The 17,762-nt window shown below is 57.2% G+C and overlaps 4 protein-coding genes and 1 non-coding gene across 5 annotated transcripts; 3 read left to right on the top strand and 2 right to left on the bottom strand.

Annotated features, from left to right (window-relative positions):
- The first annotated feature begins 3 nt into the window (after positions 1-3).
- Positions 4-3,030, top strand: FAM136A (family with sequence similarity 136 member A). Its single transcript, XM_064731152.1, has 4 exons — positions 4-119; positions 892-1,032; positions 1,516-1,771; positions 2,518-3,030. The coding sequence occupies exons 1-3, from the start codon at positions 33-35 to the stop codon at positions 1,702-1,704; spliced, it is 417 nt and encodes a 138-aa protein (XP_064587222.1). The 5' UTR covers positions 4-32; the 3' UTR covers positions 1,705-1,771; positions 2,518-3,030.
- Positions 3,031-3,166: 136 nt separating this feature from the next.
- Positions 3,167-9,330, bottom strand: LOC135456944 (prenylcysteine oxidase 1-like). The gene is made up of 6 exons (XM_064731151.1): positions 9,014-9,330; positions 7,757-7,963; positions 7,015-7,189; positions 5,967-6,178; positions 5,664-5,816; positions 3,167-5,296 (listed from the first exon to the last, which is right to left on the bottom strand). The coding sequence occupies exons 1-6, from the start codon at positions 9,102-9,104 to the stop codon at positions 4,638-4,640; spliced, it is 1,497 nt and encodes a 498-aa protein (XP_064587221.1). The 5' UTR covers positions 9,105-9,330; the 3' UTR covers positions 3,167-4,637.
- Positions 9,331-9,729: 399 nt separating this feature from the next.
- Positions 9,730-11,154, top strand: SNRPG (small nuclear ribonucleoprotein polypeptide G). Its single transcript, XM_064731209.1, has 4 exons — positions 9,730-9,814; positions 10,024-10,046; positions 10,558-10,682; positions 10,985-11,154. Exons 1-4 carry the CDS (start codon positions 9,783-9,785, stop codon positions 11,033-11,035), a joined length of 231 nt encoding a protein of 76 aa, XP_064587279.1. The 5' UTR covers positions 9,730-9,782; the 3' UTR covers positions 11,036-11,154.
- Positions 11,155-11,245: 91 nt separating this feature from the next.
- Positions 11,246-17,525, bottom strand: PCYOX1 (prenylcysteine oxidase 1). Its single transcript, XM_064731208.1, has 6 exons — positions 17,438-17,525; positions 16,516-16,722; positions 15,766-15,940; positions 15,275-15,486; positions 13,937-14,089; positions 11,246-13,578 (listed from the first exon to the last, which is right to left on the bottom strand). The coding sequence occupies exons 1-6, from the start codon at positions 17,523-17,525 to the stop codon at positions 12,920-12,922; spliced, it is 1,494 nt and encodes a 497-aa protein (XP_064587278.1). The 3' UTR covers positions 11,246-12,919.
- Positions 17,526-17,630: 105 nt separating this feature from the next.
- TRNAG-CCC (transfer RNA glycine (anticodon CCC)) lies at positions 17,631-17,701 on the top strand. Its single transcript has one exon. It is a non-coding gene; the product is annotated as a tRNA-Gly (tRNA).
- The last annotated feature ends 61 nt before the right edge of the window (positions 17,702-17,762 follow it).

The following is a 17,762-nucleotide window of genomic DNA, read 5'->3' as shown; positions in this document are numbered from 1 at the left end:
TTTAGGGCGGGTTTAAGGTTTAGAGCGGGCCCATGGCGGAGGCGGCGCAGGGCCGGGTGCAGGCCGCGGTGGAGAGCGCGGTGCAGGGGCTGGAGCGGGAGCAGATCCGCGGCATGCAGGTACCGGGGACACTCAGGGACACTCGGGGACACTCGGGGACACGGGGGGGACAGGCAGGGAGGGGTCCGGGGCACGCACACACACACACGTGGGTGCCCTGGGCAGCGCCGGGACCGGCCCCCATACACACCCTGAGACTCCCCCGCAATTCACTGTGACCCCGCATACACCCTCTGTGCCGGCCAAGTGCATCTCCTGTGTCCCCCAACACACCTTGTGGCCCCTAAACACACCCTGTGCCCCCCACACACCCTGTGCCTTCCGCACCCTGTACCCCCCCCAGCACATGTCCTGTACCCCTCACACATTCCCTGTGCCCCCCAACACACCCTGTGTCCTGCAAGTGCATCCCCGGTGCCCCCAAACACACCCTGTGCACCCCCAGTTCATCCCCTTGTGCCCTGTAAATGCACCCTGTGCCCCCCACAGTTCATCTCCGATACCCCTCACACATCCCCTGTGCCCCCCAACACACCCCCTGCCCCCTAAATACATTCTGTGGCCCCCAGTACATCTCCTGTACCCCTCATACATTCCCTGTGTCCCCAAGACACTCTGTGCCCTCCACGCCCTGTGCCCCCTAAGTGAACCCTGTGCCCCCCAAGCTCATCTCCTGTGCCCCCCAACAGACCCTGTTAACCCCTTGTCCCCCGTGTCCCCAGGTGCCCTGTGTCCCGTGTCCCCAGAGTACCCCATGTCCCCTGTTGCTCCCCATTACCCCATGTCCCCAGGGTACCCCCCGTTAACCCCTTGTCCCCCCCGTGTCCCCAGGGCGCCATGTTCCGCTGCAGCGCTCGGTGCTGCGAGGACGCCGCCGCCTCCATGCAGGAGGTGCAGCGCTGCATCGAGCGCTGCCACGCGCCCCTGGCCCGCGCCCAGGCCATCGTCACCGCCGAGCTCGAGCACTTCCAGGTGAGGAGGGGGCACTGGGATCCCTGGGGACAGCACCAGGACCCCCCCGAGACCCCTGGGACAGCACCGGGATAGCACTGAGATAGCACTGGGACCCCTGGGACAGCACTGGGAGCCCTGGGATAGCACTGGGACCCCTGGGGACAGCACTGGGAGCCCTGGGACAGTAATGGGACCCCCTGGGACAGCACCAGGACAGCATTGGGATAGCACTGAGATAGTGCTGGAACCCCTGGGGACAGCACTGGGACCCCCTGGAACCGCTGGGGACAGCACTGGGACCCCTGGGACAGCACTGGGAGCCCTGGGATAGCACTGGGACCCTGGGCAGGACGTGAGCCCCCAATCCCTGCACCCCCAATGCATTCCCTGTGCCCCGTACACCCAGTCCATCCCCTGACCTCCCTGTCCTGTGCTGACCCCCCAGTCCCCTCAGTGTCCCCAGTGTCCCCGCTGCCCCCCCAGTGACCATGCTGTCCCCAGGACCGGCTGAGCCGCTGCTCGCTGCAGTGCTCGGACCAGGCCAAGGACGCCCTGGACTCGGGGGGCTCGGAGCCGCGCGTGCGGGGCCAGCTGGACGCCTGCCTGGCCACCTGCGGGGAGCAGCACCTGCGCCTCGTGCCCGCCATGGCCAAGAAGATGCGGGACGGGCTGGCCAGCATCCAGCAGTGACAGCGGGGACACCCCCGGGACACCCCGGGGACACCCCCGCAGCAGCACACACTCATTAAAGGCTAAGGTGGCACCTCCCAACAACCGCGGGTGCTGCTGGGGGTGATGGGGGAGAATAGGAGGCCCTGGGGGAACTGGGGTGGGCAATAGAGGGTGATGGGGGGGCACCGGGGGAACTGGGGGTGATTGGGTGGGTGCTGAGGGGACACTGCAGGTAAGGGGAGGTATTGGGGGGTGATGCTTGGGAACAGTGGCACGCACACACACGTGTGACCCTGTGCACACACACACACACACTGGTACAGGTGTGCGCACCTGGACACGCGCACACCGCGTGCCCGTTCGCACCGCACACGGTGTGGGCCATGCTGCCGTACCTCCCCGTGTAGCCGCGCACTCCCCTCACCGCCCCCTGCTTCGCTCCTTTCCCGCCCCGCTGCCTTCCCCTGGCTGCGCCGCTACTCGGGTGAGTGCGGTAGCGCCTCGGGGGCCGCCATTGGCTGCACGGCAGGGACGGGCCGGGGGCTGCGGGCGCCATGAGCAAAGCGCACCCGCCCGAGCTGAAAAAGTGCGTCCGGAGGGACCGGGGCCGCGCCGGGGAGCGAGGGGAGCCGGGCACGGTGTGGGGGGAAGCGGGCACCGGGCACCGGAACGGTGTGCACCGCCGCTGGCCGGTGTCCCGGCGTGCACCGCCGCTGGCCGGTGCTCCGCTGCAATGGCGGCGGGAGGGGGGCGATTCGTGAGGGGATAATGGCGGGGGGCTCCCGCCCCGTCCCCACCCGCCGGTGCTCACCCGCTGCCTTCTCGTTGCAGGTTCATGGACAAGAAGCTGTCGTGTGAGTTCTGGAACTGATCCCACCCCGATCCTCTGCCCCGGGACCCCCGCCCGCTCTGATCCCCTCACGGTGCCCCGGGACCCCCGCTCTGATCCCCTCACGGTGCCCGGGGACCCTCACGGTCATCGACGAGTGCGAGGAGATGGCGGCGGGCAACAGAACAACATCGGCAGGGTGCTGAGGGCACTGGGAACGGGGTGCTGAGGGCACTGGGAGCACTGGTGGAGCCGTGTGTACGGAATGAGGGGGAATTTTGGTAAAGGACAGGAATGGGAATTCAGAGCTTTGGGTGCTTCTCAGCTCCCCCCCTCCAGGTGATCCGAGGGAACAGCATCATCACGCTGGCAGCTTTGGAACGAGTATAAACCCCTGGAAAAACCTCAAATTCCCCACCACCAGTTCCATTCCGTTGTCCATGATTCTGCTCCTGAGTGTACAATTATTTTGGTTTTGTTATTAAATCAGTTTTGTAATGGTTGACCTAACTCAAGCCTTTCTCGCACCACTTTTTGGCAGCTGGGTGTTAATTCCGCTCCCAACCCTGGGAAAACTCAAGGAAAACTTTAATTTATTCACGTGAATGTTAAATTTGTGCTATTTTTGGTGGTATTCTCCTTCAAAACATGGACATTGTTAAATTCTTTATTCGCTTCATACCTGAACACAGTGATGGATATTGGTGGTTCTTCCTCTTTCCCACCCATTTTGGCAGCTCCCACCACCCCATTCCCCCCAGTTTCCACTCTGAGGAAAAATTCATTGGCAGGAAAAGTTGGGGCAGAGGGATGGACAGCCAGGGAGTTGATATTCCCAGCTGGAGAGCACTTTTGGGGTCGATATGGTATTTTTCATGAATTCCCTAATCTCAGACAAGGATAACTCAAGGTCTTTGAGGAGTTTGTGTGAGGAAAATGTCCCGGCTTACTTGGGAACGCTTCACTGCTCCTGTTCCCTCCTGAGCTGGCCAAACAGCTTCCAGGTGGCACCAGGAGATGTCAAGATGAGATATTGGGAAGAATTTTGTCATGGAAGGAAGGCTTGTCCAGCCTAGGCTGTGGCAGAGTCATCAGCCCTTGGAAGTGTCCAAACAACGCACGGACGCGGCACTTGAGGAGATTGTTAATGGTCAACGTGGTTGGGTTGATGGTTGGACTTGAAGGTCCTAACAACTTTTGAGAATCTTGATGATCTTGAAGGTTTTGATGTACTTGAGGGTCTTGAAGATCCTAATGGCCTTGAAAGTTTTGATCATTCTTGGAGATCTTGAAGATCTTGGTGATCCTGAAGGTCTTGAAGGTTTTGATGTTCTTGATGGTTTTGAAGGTCTTGAAACTCGTCCGACCTTAAGGATCCCATGATCCTATGAAACACCTCCTAGGAGGGGTGAAGCACTGAGTTCATTAGTGTTAATTATGGCATCTTGATGGTCTTGAAGGTCTTGATGTTCTTGGAGATCATGATGATCTTGAAGATCTTCCAGTCTTAAGGATCCCATGATCCTATGAAAAACCTCCTTGGAGGGGTGAAGCACTGAGTTCATTAGTGTTAATTATGGCATCTTGATGTTCTTGGAGGTCATGATGATCTTGAAGATCTTCCAGTCTTAAGGATCCCATGATCCTATGAAAAACCTCCTTGGAGGGGTGAAGCACTGAGTTCATTAGTGTTAATTATGGCATCTTGATGGTCTTGAAGGTCTTGATGTTCTTGGAGGTCTTGATGTTCTTGAAGATCTTCCAGTCTTAAGGATCCCATGATCCTATGAAACACCTCCTAGGAGGGGTGAAGCACTGAGTTCATTAGTATTAATTATGGCATCTTGATGGTCTTGATCGTCTTGATGTTCTTGGAGGTCATGATGATCTTGAAGATCTTCCAGTCTTAAGGATCCCATGATCCTATGAAACACCTCCTTGGAGGGGCAAAGTATGGAGTTCATTAGAGTTAATTATGGCATCTTGAAGGTCTTGATGTTCGTGAAGATGTTGAAGGTCATGATGATCTCGAAGACCTTCCAACTGTAGGAATCCTGTGATCCTACGGAACACCTCAGCGCAGCACAGAGTTCATTAGCGCTAATTAAGCCCCGGGCGCGTGTCAGAGCTCCGTTTTGAGCCTCTCGTGCAGGTCCTCCTGGTCGACGCTGGCGCCGTGGCCGTGCCAGCGGTGGAAGGCGAGCAGGGCGGCGTTGCGGGCGGCGATGGCGCTCATCTCCATGGCGCTGGCGGCGCGCTCCAGCCCGTTCAGGTAGTAGAGCTGCTCGTGCAGCACGATGGGGGGAAAGCTCTCGGGAGCGCTGTACTGGGGATACGCCAGCCACGGCTTCACCTTCACCGAGTCGTAGGAGGAGAAGAGCAGATTGAGCTGCTCCTTGCTGAGCTCCTCGTTGGAAAACACCTTCCAGACGGCCGAGGGCAGCGGCAGCTTCTCGCCCGTGCCCGTGTCACCCACGGGGGGCTCCAGGTTCACGCTGTTAAAGAACAGTTTGGGGTTGTCCGTGGTGAAAACAGCTCCAAGATGAAAATCCTGGGGGTCCTGGTAGCCAAAGAAGGAGGTGTTCAAGCGCCCGTGCACCAGGGTGGTGAAGATCTGCTGGTAGGGACTGTGGAATTCCGGGATGGGAGGGTCGAAGTTGCGGAAGGTGATGTTGGCCATCTTGCGGCCCAGCGGCGCCGCGATGACCACGATGTCGTAGGTGTCCCCGGTGAGCCCCGAGGATGTGTTGTAGGTGACCTCATAGAGCTTCACCACGTCCCCTGTGGAGAGCAGGGGTTATCCTGACCTGGGATCCCACAATGCCACCAACATTTGGGCTCATCCATTGTGCAGCTGGGTTTGGAGCCCTGTTTTCATGGAATGGGTTGGGCTGGAAGGGATCCTGAAGCCCATCCAGTTCCATGGCAGAGACACATTCCTCTATCCCAGCTTGCTCTAAGCCCACCCAGTCTGGCCTTGGACACTTCTAGGGATGCAGGAACAGCCACAGCTCCTCTGGGAATCCCATCCCAGCCCCTCCCCAGCCTCCCAGGCAGGAATGTTCATTTTGAAACCCTCCATGGGGCCAAGATTGCTCTCCAGTGTCACCATCCCCTCCCCACTGAAGGGAACTCCAGCCCCACTCACCACCACGCTGGTGTCTGGTTTTTGGCTCTATGGACACGACTGTTCCTGGGATAACCTCGGCCTTGGAGGAGTAGATGAGGCCGGAGCACACGAGTTTGTTCCCCCCTTTCACAGACCAAAGGCCTGACTCCAACCAGCCTGCAAGGAGAGCACCTGCAAGGAAACCACCTCTGTCAGAGCAGGGAAACACTGGAAAAATAAACTGCAAAATCAGGGGGGGTTAACATCCCTTTGGGACACAGAGCTGGGAGCCAGGGAGCAGGAACCCAACACCCAGGACGGGAGGCTCCTCCACACACTCACCTACAAAGCCATTGACGGTGACCCCTTGGCCATAAGCATACCTCATGACCGGACACACCACCTGGTTGATGAATTTCTGGGAGAAGCCTGCTTTCTGCATGGCCTCGTCGATGCTCTGGTTCAGCAGCCGCGCGAAGTCGTCGCCGCCCAGGGCGTGCAGCAGGCGCTCGTTGCTGCTGAAGGCGTAGTCGTGCATCTGGTACCGGTAGATCCTGTCAGTGCACACAGGGATGGTCCCGGCAGTCAGCTCTGGCCCTGGGACCCGCGGGGAGCCCACGGGGTGGCTCTGGGGGACTGCAGGACAAGGAGGCACAAGGGGGCAGCTTCAGGTTCCACATTGGGGATTTTTAGGAGGGTGGAGCGGCTGCACCACCCCTGGAAGTGCCCAAGGACGGAGCTTGGAGCCACCAGGGACAGAGCAAGGTGTCCCATGGCATGAGGTGTCCTTAAGGTCCCTTTCCTAAATGAGCCTTGCTTGGTCTTATCCTATGCAAGCTGTTACAGCTCCAGAGCTCAGTCCCCAAGGGCACTGGGTGCCAGAAGCCAGCTCGCTCTCAGACCAAGGCCGCGGGTCAGCCCCTAGCAAGCAGGGAATATTCAGCTCTTAGTGATTAGGCAGCTCTTGTGATTTCAGCTTTGCTTGCTAGGTAGCTTTTCCCTTGGCCTAAGGCTCCAGCAGACGGTAGAGAGAGGAGAAGCAGAAGACGCTGGCTGTTCCACGAGTATGGCTTTATTGGAGGGGTCCGTGAAGGGTCTCAGCTCTTCTTCTTCCGAGTTAGTAGGGGTACAGTATGCTACTTTTATACCCTTGGCCTGGATCCAATCCTGACCAATGGCAAAGGTGTTAGAGTGACCATAAGTGACCAATAGTAGGGTTTAACACAATATTGCCTTACATGGCTATAGGGATAAGGTACAAGGCGGATGTCCCTGGAGACAGGAAACTTCTTTGCCGCTGTGTCAGCATTCTATTCTCCAAGGGGCCCTGGCTAAACCTGAGGGGTTTACTACAACTTCCCACTTTTTCCCCCTCAGGACCCCAGCCCACCTCATGAACTTGTCCAGGATGTCCTCCACCCACATGGACATGCGCAGGGGGTTGAGGCCATAGTGCCACAGCAGCTTGGGGCGGTTGATGAAGGACCAGCTGCTCTCCTCAAACACAAATTCCTCCCCGTTGTAAACGCCTGAGGGGCTGCCCTGGAGTGTGTTGGCTGAAAGGCCTTTGGGAAAATGACAGAAAAAGGTAATTTAGGCAAACGCAGAGCTATTCCACCTGAGTTATAACTTCCTCAGATAACCTGGCTTCGTGCTGATAAGAATGAGTGATTGAAGATTGGAGTGCCAAAGTGTGGAAAGGGGAATTAGCCAGGGAGTGATTGGAGGTGATTTTTGGACCTTTATGATGCCATAAGTGGGTCACCTGTAGACAGAGGTGAAACCATTCCCACTGGGATGCGGGTTTCCTTTGCCTGGAGTGGGGCTGGGGTACCACAGGGGGCATGGGGGAAGTCATGGTGGGCTATTTGGGAAGGAAAGTGGCCTGTGAGTGAGAGATGTTGGACAAAGGTGATTACTAGGGAAGTACATGGGGGAATATTGGCAAAAGAACAGGAACTATTGGGGAAGGATATGGGGGACTACTGGGGGTGGATAAGGGGCTACCAAGCCTTGTTCTTTTGAGGGATGTCCCCCAGCAGAGTGGGACCCAGAGCACCCAGGGGGATCAGTTTCGGATCAAGGCACAGTTCTGGGACTGGGAAACACCAAGGTGGGGTGTCCATGCTCACCCAGCTCCTGGACAAAATGCTTCATGTGCAGGTTGAGGGGGTGGATCACGGACCCCCCTGCCTCGTAGCTGGCCCCCTCCACGTCCAGCGTGTCCAGCCGGCCGCCCAGCGCTGCCTTCTCCAGCACGTGCAGCTGCACGCTGCGGCCGAACTTCTGCCGCAGGAAATACGCGGCGGCCGAGCCGCCGATCCCGCCGCCCACCACGGCTGCGAGAAGGGGGCACGGTCACCTTCACAGCCCCAGGAACCCCCAGTCACACACCCCCTCACAGACCCCTCATGGGCCTGTGCACGACAGATCCCCTCAAGGGAGCCCCTCACAGAGCCCTCATGGCCTCCTCACCCCAATCCCCTCAAGGGAACCCCTCACAGAGCCCTCATGGCCTCCTCACCCCAATCCCCTCAAGGGAGCCCCTCACAGAGCCCTCATGGCCTCCTCACCCCAATCCCCTCAAAGGAACCCCTCACAGAGCCCTCATGGCCTCCTCACCCCAATCCCCTCACAGGAACCCCTCACAGAGCCCTCATGGCCTCCTCACCCCAATCCCCTCACAGGAACCCCTCACGGCCTCCTCACCCCAATCCCCTCACAGGAACCCCTCACAGACCCCTCAAGGACCCACCCCCCTTATTCCCTCAAGGGAGCCCCCTTACAGATCCCTCACGGATCCCTGCACCACAGATCCCCTCTGGGGAGTTCTCTCACACAACCCTCATGGCCTCGCCGCCCCAATCCCCTCAAAGGAGCCCCCTCCATATCCCCTGCCCCTTGAAGGTCCCCTCACAGGCCCCCCTTGACCTTCAAGGACCTTGAGGGGTCCCCCATTGCACCTTCCTCACAGATCCCCTCAAAGGATCCTCTGCTCACCTTCCCCTGACCCCCACAGATCCCTCACTGTTCCCCCCACTTCAGATCCCTCATGGGACACCCCCCATACTCCCTGACCCACATAGGTCCCCTCAGGGGCCTCCCATGACAGATCCCTTCAATGTCCCTCAAGGAATTCTCCCTTATCCTCACGGATCCCCTCAAAGGATCCCAGGGGCACCCCCTGCTCCTCCCAGATCCCCTCATCCCTTCAAGGGACACCCCCTCACCGCGCCTGTGACAGATCTGACAGATCTCCTTAAGAGGTCTCCCCTGAGCTTTTCCCTCACAGATCCCTCCCCGAGTTCCCCGTCCCTGACAGCCGCCCTCCGTCACACAACGGCCTCCCCTGATCCCGCGGCCATGGCCCGCTCTATCCCCGTTCGCACCGATCTTGGAGGGCCCATGGCGGAGGCTGATGGCGGGCGGGCAGAGCCCGGCGAGCAGCAGCAGCGGCAAGAAGCGGCCGAGGCCCAGCATGGCGGCGGGGAAGGGCAGAGGGCGATGGGCGGACCGGAGCGGGACCCGGGTTCGATGCGCGGGGGCGCACGGACCTTTTGTGTCCCTCTGAATTGTTATCCAGAATTACGAAATGCGTCCTTTTACCCTGAGTTCCAAAGTCCTTTCTTTTACTTCATTTACTTTTAAGTAATTCAGTTTAAGTCCATTGCTTTAATTTTCCCGGTCCCCCGGCCCCTCAGCCCGCCCGCCCGCCGCCATCTTGCGAGGAGCCGGCGTCGCTCGGGCTGCCCAGGGCTCACGCGGCAGCACCGGCGGACGGCAACAGCCGAAGAGGGCGGCGCCGCCGCCATGGAGGATGAAATGCCCAAGACCCTGCGCACATGTGAACATTTCAAACACACACGTGTGCACATGTGGACACACATGTACAAAGGCAGACTCACACACAACATGCGCGCACACGCGCCGCACGCCGTGCGGGCCATGCCGCCGTACCTCCCCGTGTAGCCGCGCACTCCCCTCACCGCCCCCTGCTTCCCCCACTTTGCGCCCCGCTGCCTTCCCCTGGCTGCGCCGCTACTCGGGTGAGTGCGGTAGCGTCCCGAGCCCCGCCATTGGCTGGCGCGGAGAGACGCACGGCGCGGTGACGTCAGAGCGCGGCAGCGCGGCAGAGACGGGCCGGGGGCTGCGGGCGCCATGAGCAAAGCGCACCCGCCCGAGCTGAAAAAGTGCGTCCGGAGGGGCCGGGGCTGCACCGGGGGGCGAGGGGAGGCGGGAACGGTGTGGGGGAAGCGGGCACCGGAACGGCGCGTTCCGCCGCTGGCCGGTGCTCCGCTGCAATGGCGGCGGGAGGGGGGCGATTCGTGAGGGGATAATGGCGGGGGGCTCCCGCCCCGTCCCCACCCGCCGGTGCTCACCCGCTGCCTTCTCGTTGCAGGTTCATGGACAAGAAGCTGTCGTGTGAGTTGTGGAACTGATCCCACCCCGATCCTCTGGCCCCGGGACCCCCGCCCGCTCTGATCCCCTCACGGTGCCCGGGGACCCCCGCCCTGATCCCCTCACGGTGCCCGGGGACCCCCGCTCTGATCCCCTCACGGTGCCTGGGGATCCCCGCCCACCCCCCAGCAGTGCCCGGTTTTGGGGACCCCCGCCCACCCCTCACAGAGCCCAGGGAGGGGGTCCCGGCTGCTGGGGCTGGCACTCGGGACTGCCCCCTGCAACATCCCTGATGGATTCCAAACCTTGCAGCTCATTAATTAATATTCTAATTCATTCATTAGGCCGTAATTCATTAATTTAACTATAAGATGAGTTGAAAAGTCATTCTTTTCCCCTTATCTCATTATGGGTTGTGCTCAATCCTTCCTTCCCATTCACCCCCTGCGGGTCCCGCTCATTCCAAGCTGCAGATTTGGGGGCAAATGGTCCCGTTTTGGGAACTGTTTCCCCTTTAACCCCTGCGTTCCCGCAGTGAAGCTGAACGGCGGCCGGCACGTGCAGGGCATCCTGCGGGGCTTCGACCCCTTCATGAACCTGGTGATCGATGAGTGCGTGGAGATGGCGGCGGGCGGGCAGCAGAACAACATCGGCATGGTGGTGAGGGCACTGGGGGCACTGGGATCGGGGTGCTGAGGGCACTGGGAGTACTGGGTGTACTGGGATCGGGGTGCTGAGGGCACTGGGAACACTGGGATTGGGGTGCTGAGGGCACTGGGAGCACTGGTGGAACCGTGTGTGGAATGAGCAGGAGGTTTGGTGAGGAACAGGAATGGGAAATCCATCTGGTTTCATCCTTGTGGGGGAATTGCAGCCAAATTTTGAGGGATTTTTGGGGAACCAAACTGAAACAAGCCATTACCTTCAATCAGAGGTAACAGCTCTCACCTTCCCCGTTCCAGGTGATCCGAGGGAACAGCATCATCATGCTGGAAGCTTTGGAACGGGTATAAACCCCTGGAAAACCCCAAATCCCCACCCACCACTTCCATTCCCTCATCCATGATGCCACCCAGCCGTGAACAATTATTTTGGTTTTGTTATTAAATCAATTTTGTAATGGTTGACCTAACTCAAGCCTTTCTCACATCAATTTTTGGCAGCTGGGTGTTAATTCTGCTCCCAGCCCTGGGAAAACTTAGGGAAAACCTTTTCATTTATGGGAGTGGGTGTTAAATTTGTGCTATTTTTGGTGGTTTTCTCTTTCAAAACATGGACACTTAACAATTCTTTATTAACTCTTTCATATCTGAACACAGCAATGGATACTGGTGGTTTTTCCTCTTTCCCACCCATTTTGGCAGCTCCCAGCAGCCCATCTTCTCCCTGAGGAATTTTTCTTTGGCAGGAAAAGTTGTCCCAGCTTCCTTGGGAACGCTTCACTGCCCCTGTTCCCTCCAGAGCTGGCCACACAGCCTCCAGGTGGCACTGGGGGACATCAAGATGAGATATTGAGAGGAATTTTGTCATGGAAGGAAGGCTTGTCCAGCCTAGGCTGTGGCAGAGTCAGAATCCCTGAAAGTTTCCAAAAAACACATGGACGCAGCACTTGAGAAAATCAAGTTAACGGTGAACGCAGTTGGGTTGATGGTTGGACTTGAGGGTCTTGAGGATCTAGAAGGTCTTGAAGGTTTTGATGATCCTGAAGGTCTTGATCTTCTTGAAACTCATCCAACCTTAAGGATCCCGTGATCCTATGAAACTCCTCCTTGGAGGAGCAAAGTATGGAGTTCATTAGAGTTTATTACAGCATCTTGAAGGTCTTGATGGTCTTGAAGATCTTGAAGGTCTTGATGGTCTTGAAGATCTTCCAGTCTTAAGGATCCCATGATCCTATGAAACACCTCCTTGGAGGGGCAAAGTATGGAGTTCATTAGTGTTAATTATGGGATCTCGATGGTCTTGAAGGTCTTGATGTTCTTGAAGGTCTTGATGTTCTTGGAGGTCATGATGATCTTGAAGATCTTCCAATCTTAAGGACCCCATGATCCTATGAAACACCTCCTTGGAGGAGCAAAGTATGGAGTTCATTAGAGTTTATTACAGCATCTTGAAGGTCTTGATGGTCTTGAAGATCTTCCAGTCTTAAGGATCCCATGATCCTATGAAACACCTCCTTGGAGGGGCAAAGTATGGAGTTCATTAGTGTTAATTATGGGATCTCGATGGTCTTGAAGGTCTTGATGTTCTTGGAGGTCATGATGATCTTGAAGATATTCCAGTCTTAAGGATCCCATGATCCTATGAAACTCCTCCTTGGAGGGGCAAAGTATGGAGTTCATTAGAGTTTATTACAGCATCTTGAAGGTCTTGACGTTTTTTGAAGATCTTGAAGGTCTTGATGTTCTTGAAGATCTTCCAGTCTTAAGGATCCCATGATCCTATGAAACACCTCCTTGGAGGGGCAAAGTATGCAGTTCATTAGTGTTAATTATGGGATCTTGATGGTCTTGAAGGTCTTGATGTTCTTGAAGGTCTTGATGTTCTTGGAGGTCATGATGATCTTGAAGATCTTCCAATCTTAAGGATCCCACGATCCTATGAAACGCCTCCTTGGAGGGGTGAAGCACTGAGTTCATTAGAGTTAATTATGGCACCTTGAAGGTCATTATGATCTAAGACCCTCCAATCTTAAGGATCCCATGATCCAATGAAACACCTCCTTGGAGGAGCAAAGTATGGAGTTCATTGGAGTTAATTATGGCATCTGGATGATCTTGAAGGTCATGATGATCTCGAAGACCTTCCAACTGTAGGAATCCTGTGATCCCACGAAACACCTCCTAGGAGGGGCGCGGCACAGAGTTCATTAGCGCTAATTAAGCCCCGGGCGCGTGTCAGAGCTCCGTTTTGAGCCTCTCGTGCAGGTCCTCCTGGTCGACGCTGGCGCCGTGGCCGTGCCAGCGGTGGAAGGCGAGCAGGGCGGCGTTGCGGGCGGCGATGGCGCTCATCTCCATGGCGCTGGCGGCGCGCTCCAGCCCGTTCAGGTAGTAGAGCTGCTCGTGCAGCACGATGGGGGGAAAGCTCTCGGGAGCGCTGTACTGGGGATACGCCAGCCACGGCTTCACCTTCACCGAGTCGTAGGAGGAGAAGAGCAGATTGAGCTGCTCCTTGCTGAGCTCCTCGTTGGAAAACACCTTCCAGACGGCCGAGGGCAGCGGCAGCTTCTCGCCCGTGCCCGTGTCAACCACGGGAGACACCACACCCAGGCTGTTGATGAACAGTTTGGGGTTGTCCATGGTGAAAATGGCCCCAAAGGGAAAGGCCTGGGGGTCCTGGTAGCCAAAGAAGGAGGTGTTCAAGCGCCCGTGCACCAGGGTGGTGACGGTCTGGTGGTATGGATTGGGGAATTCCGGGATGGGAGGGTCGAAGTTGCGGAAGGTGATGTTGGCCATCTTGCGGCCCAGCGGCGCCGCAATGACCACGATGTCGTAGGTGTCCCCGGTGAGCCCCGAGGACGTGTTGTAGGTGACCTCGTAGAGCTTCACCACGTCCCCTGTGGAGAGCAGGGGTTATTCTGACCTGTGCTGGGATCCCACAATGCCACCAACATTTGGGTTCATCCATTGTGCAGCTGGGTTTGGAGCCCTGTTTTCATGGAATGGGTTGGGCTGGAAGGGATCCTGAAGCCCATCCAGTTCCATGGCAGGGACACTTTCCACTGTCCCCATTGGCTGCTCCAAGCTCCATCCAGTCTGGCCTTGGACACTTCCAGGCAACAGCTCCTCTGGGAATCCCATCCCAGCCCCTCCCCAGCCTCCCAGGCAGGAATTTTCACTTAGACACTCCGAAGGCGCCGAGTTCTCCAGTGCCACCATGCCCTCCCCACTGAAGGGAACTCCAGCCCCACTCACCACCACGCTGGTGTCTGGTTTTTGGCTCTATGGACACGACTGTTCCTGGGATAACCTCGGCCTTGGAGGAGTAGATGAGGCCGGAGCACACGAGTTTGTTCCCCCCTTTCACAGACCAAAGGCCCGACTGCACCCCGGCCAGGGACACAGCACCTGCAAGGAAACCACCTCTGTCAGAGCAGGGAAACACTGGAAAAACAAACTGCAAAACTGGGGGGATTAACGTCCCTTTGGGACACAGAGCTGGGAGCCCAGGGAGCAGGAACCCAACACCCAGGATGGGTGTTGTAGCTTTTGTCACTCCTCACATGGGGCACCAATTGTTGGTGGACCCAGATGACTTTCCCCATTGCTGCTGGACGTGAACGACTGACAGCCAAGATAGTGGCTAGCATCAGCCTTTTATTATACTTCAATAAAACTTCCAAACCTTTCCCCATTGACAGTGGGCTGAAATGACTGATGCTGAAGATGTGGCCAGCACCAGCCCTTTATTATCCTTTCCAGTAAACTTCCATCTTTTCTCTGTAAATGGGCAGCACCACGCAACACTGACTCCTCTCTTCCTCCTTCCTCTTCCTCACCGCTGCCCAACCCACTCTTTTATACCACACATCCTCACTGGGCAGGCTGGTGACCTGTCCAGGGCAAGGCTGCTTCCATTCTTTGGTAATTAGTACAGCTGCCAGCTCATCAAGGACAAGGCTGCCCACAGCACCATCTCTGCTCTCTTCCAATCCATTCTCCACACCCAGGACAGGAGGCTCCTGTAGTAAACCCCTCAGGTTTAGCCAGGGCCCCTTGGAGAGTAGAATGCTGACACAGCGGCAAAGAAGTTTCCTGTCTCCAGGGACATCCGCCTTGTACCTTATCCCTATAGCCATGTAAGGCAATATTGTGTTAAACCCTACTATTGGTCACTTATGGTCACTCTAACACCTTTGCCATTGGTCAAGATTAGATCCAAGCCAAGGGTATAAAAGTAGCATACTGTACCCCTACTAACTCGGAAGAAGAAGAGCTGAGACCCTTCACGGACCCTACAATAAAGCCATACTCGTGGAACAGCCAGCGTCTTCTGCTTCTCCTCTCTCTACCGTCTGCTAGAGCCTTAAGCCAAAAAAAAAGCTATCTAGCAAGCAAAGCTGAAATCACAAGAGCTGCCTGATCACTAAGAGCTGAATATCTCCCTGCTTGCTAAGAACTAACCCGCAGCCTTGGTCTGAGAGCGAGCCAGCTTCTAGCACCCAGTCCCCTTAAAAACTGAGCTCTAGAGCTGTAACAGCTTGCATAAAATACGACCAAGCAAAACTCATTTAGGCTCCCTCAAACACTCACCTACAAAGCCAGGGATGGTGACCCCTTGGCCGTAATTCACCCTCATGGCCGGACACACCACCTGGTTGATGAATTTCTGGGAGAAGCCTGCTTTCTGCATGGCCTCGTCGATGCTCTGGTTCAGCAGCCGCGCGAAGTCGTCGCCGCCCAGGGCGTGCAGCAGGCGCTCGTTGCTGCTGAAGGCGTAGTCGTGCATCTGGTACCGGTAGATCCTGTCAGTGCACACAGGGATGGTCCCGGCAGTCAGCTCTGGCCCTGGGACCCGCGGGGAGCCCACGGGGTGGCTCTGGGGGACTGCAGGACAAGGAGGCACAAGGGGGCAGGTTCAGGTTCCAGACTGGGGATTTTTAGGAGGGTGGAGCGGCTGCACCACCCCTGGAAGTGCCCAAGGACAGAGCTTGGAGCCACCAGGGACAGAGCAAGGTGTCCCATGGCATGAGGTGTCCTTAAGGTTCCTTTCCCAATTTTTCCCCCTCAGGACCCCAGCCCACCTCATGAACTTGTCCAGGATGTCCTCCACCCACATGGACATGCGCAGGGGGTTGAGGCCATAGTGCCACAGCAGCTTGAGGAGGTTGATGAAGGACCAGCTGCTCTCCTCAAACACAAATTCCTCCCCATTATAAATGCCTGCGAGGCTGCCCTGGGGTGTAGCGACCGAGAGGCCTTTGGGAAAATGACAGAAAAAGGTAATTCTGGGAAAGGCAGAGCTATCCCACCTCAGTTATAACTTCCTAGAAATAAGCTGGCTACATGCTGATATGGATGAGTGACTGGAGTGCCAAAGTGTGGAAAGGGGAATTAGCCCTTGATCACGGGCCAGGGAGTGATTGGAGGTGATTTTTGGACCTTTATGATGCCATAAGGGGGTCACTTGTGGACAGAGGTGAAACCATTCCCACTGGGATGTGGGTTTCCTTGCCTGGAGTGGGGCTGGGGTACCACAGGGGGCATGGGGGAAGTCATGGTGGGCTATTTGGGAAGGAGAGTGGCCTGTGAGTGGGGGATATTGGACAAAGGTGATTAATAGGGAAGTATATTGGGGGCATATTGGCAAAAGAACAGGAACTATTGGGGAAGGATATGGGGGACTACTGGGGGTGGATAAGGGGCTACCAAGCCTTGTTCTTTTGAGGGATGTTCCCCAGCAGAGCGGGACCCAGAGCACCCAGGGGGATCATTTTCGGATCAAGGCACAATTTTGGGACTGGGAAACACCAAGGTGGGGTGTCCATGCTCACCCAGCTCCTGGACAAAATGCTTCATGTGCAGGTTGAGGGGGTGGATCACGGACCCCCCTGCCTCGTAGCTGGCCCCCTCCACGTCCAGCGTGTCCAGCCGGCCGCCCAGCGCTGCCTTCTCCAGCACGTGCAGCTGCACGCTGCGGCCGAACTTCTGCCGCAGGAAATACGCGGCGGCCGAGCCGCCGATCCCGCCGCCCACCACGGCTGCGAGAAGGGGGCACGGTCACCTTCAGAGCCCCAGGAACCCCCAGTCACTCACCCCCCTCACAGACCCATCATGGGCCTGTGCACGACAGATCCCCTCAAGGGAGCCCCTCACAGAGCCCTCATGGCCTCCTCACCCCAATCCCCTCACAGGAACCCCTCACAGAGCCCTCATGGCCTCCTCACCCCAATCCCCTCACAGGAACCCCTCACAGAGCCCTCATGGCCTCCTCACCCCAATCCCCTCAAGGGAACCCCTCTCATATCCCCTGCCCCTCAAAGATCCCCTCACAGGCCCCCACTGACCTTCACGGGGTCTCCCCATTGCACCTTCCTCGCAGACCCCCTCCCAAGCTCCCGGACCTTCACAGATCCCTCATGGATTCCCCCACTTCAGATCCCTCACGGAACACGTCCCCCATACTCCCTGACCCACATAGGTCCCCTCATGTCCTCTCATTACAGATCCTCTCAAAGTCCCATAAAGTCTCACTCCTTCCTCACAGATCCCCTCAAAGGGTCCCACTGGCACTCTGCGCCCTCACAGATCCCCTCACAGTTTTCCCCTCCAAATGCCTTCAAGGGATCCCCCTCACAGCACCTCTGACAGATCCCCTTAAGAGCTCCCCCTGAGCTTTCCCCTCACAGATCCCTCCCAGATTTCCTGTCCCTCACACACCCGCCTCCCCTCAGCCCTCTGTGTCCCCGTTCGCACCGATCTTGGAGGGTCCATGTCGGAGGCTGAGGGCGAGCGGGCAGAGAGCGCCCAGCAGGAGCTGCAGGAGGCGGCGGAGGCCCGGCATGGCGGCGGGGAAGGGCAGAGGGCGATGGGCGGGCTGAGAGTACAGGTCGGGCCGGCTGCGGACAGCGGCATCATCAAGGACACGGAGAGCCACCGCTACCCAACCGCGCCGCTGGTGTAGTGGTATCATGCAAGATTCCCATTCTTGCGACCCGGGTTCGATTCCCGGGCGGCGCACAGATCTTTTACGTTCCTTAAATTATTTTAATCTGAATTTCAAAGTACAGTCTTTTACTTC

Source organism: Zonotrichia leucophrys, chromosome 22 (genome assembly GCF_028769735.1).
Source record: "Zonotrichia leucophrys gambelii isolate GWCS_2022_RI chromosome 22, RI_Zleu_2.0, whole genome shotgun sequence".
NCBI lineage: Eukaryota > Metazoa > Chordata > Aves > Passeriformes > Passerellidae > Zonotrichia > Zonotrichia leucophrys.
Note: the sequence above shows the minus strand (reverse complement) of the source record. Positions and strands in the feature narration are given on the sequence as shown.

Bases quoted from the DNA above. Each gene is read 5' to 3' on its own strand.
- PCYOX1 (XM_064731208.1), bottom strand. From the start codon at position 17,525: ATGCCGGGCCTCCGCCGCCTCCTGCAGCTCCTGCTGGGCGCTCTCTGC. The intron at 15,941-16,515 runs GTGAGCATGGAC...ATTTTCCCAAAG, and splicing joins GCATTTTGTCCAGGAGCTGG to GCCTCTCGGTCGCTACACCC. The intron at 13,579-13,936 runs GTGAGTGGGGCT...TGCTCTCCACAG, and splicing joins AACCAGACACCAGCGTGGTG to GGGACGTGGTGAAGCTCTAC.
- LOC135456944 (XM_064731151.1), bottom strand. From the start codon at position 9,104: ATGCTGGGCCTCGGCCGCTTCTTGCCGCTGCTGCTGCTCGCCGGGCTC. The intron at 6,179-7,014 runs GTGGGCTGGGGT...GTGCACTGACAG, and splicing joins ATCCTGGACAAGTTCATGAG to GATCTACCGGTACCAGATGC. The intron at 5,817-5,966 runs GTGAGTGTGTGG...GTTTCCTTGCAG, and splicing joins CACCGTCAATGGCTTTGTAG to GTGCTCTCCTTGCAGGCTGG.
- FAM136A (XM_064731152.1), top strand. From the start codon at position 33: ATGGCGGAGGCGGCGCAGGGCCGGGTGCAGGCCGCGGTGGAGAGCGCG. The intron at 120-891 runs GTACCGGGGACA...CCGTGTCCCCAG, and splicing joins AGCAGATCCGCGGCATGCAG to GGCGCCATGTTCCGCTGCAG. The intron at 1,033-1,515 runs GTGAGGAGGGGG...TGCTGTCCCCAG, and splicing joins CCGAGCTCGAGCACTTCCAG to GACCGGCTGAGCCGCTGCTC.
- SNRPG (XM_064731209.1), top strand. From the start codon at position 9,783: ATGAGCAAAGCGCACCCGCCCGAGCTGAAAAA. The intron at 10,047-10,557 runs GTGAGTTGTGGA...GCGTTCCCGCAG, and splicing joins CATGGACAAGAAGCTGTCGT to TGAAGCTGAACGGCGGCCGG. The intron at 10,683-10,984 runs GTGAGGGCACTG...TCCCCGTTCCAG, and splicing joins AGAACAACATCGGCATGGTG to GTGATCCGAGGGAACAGCAT.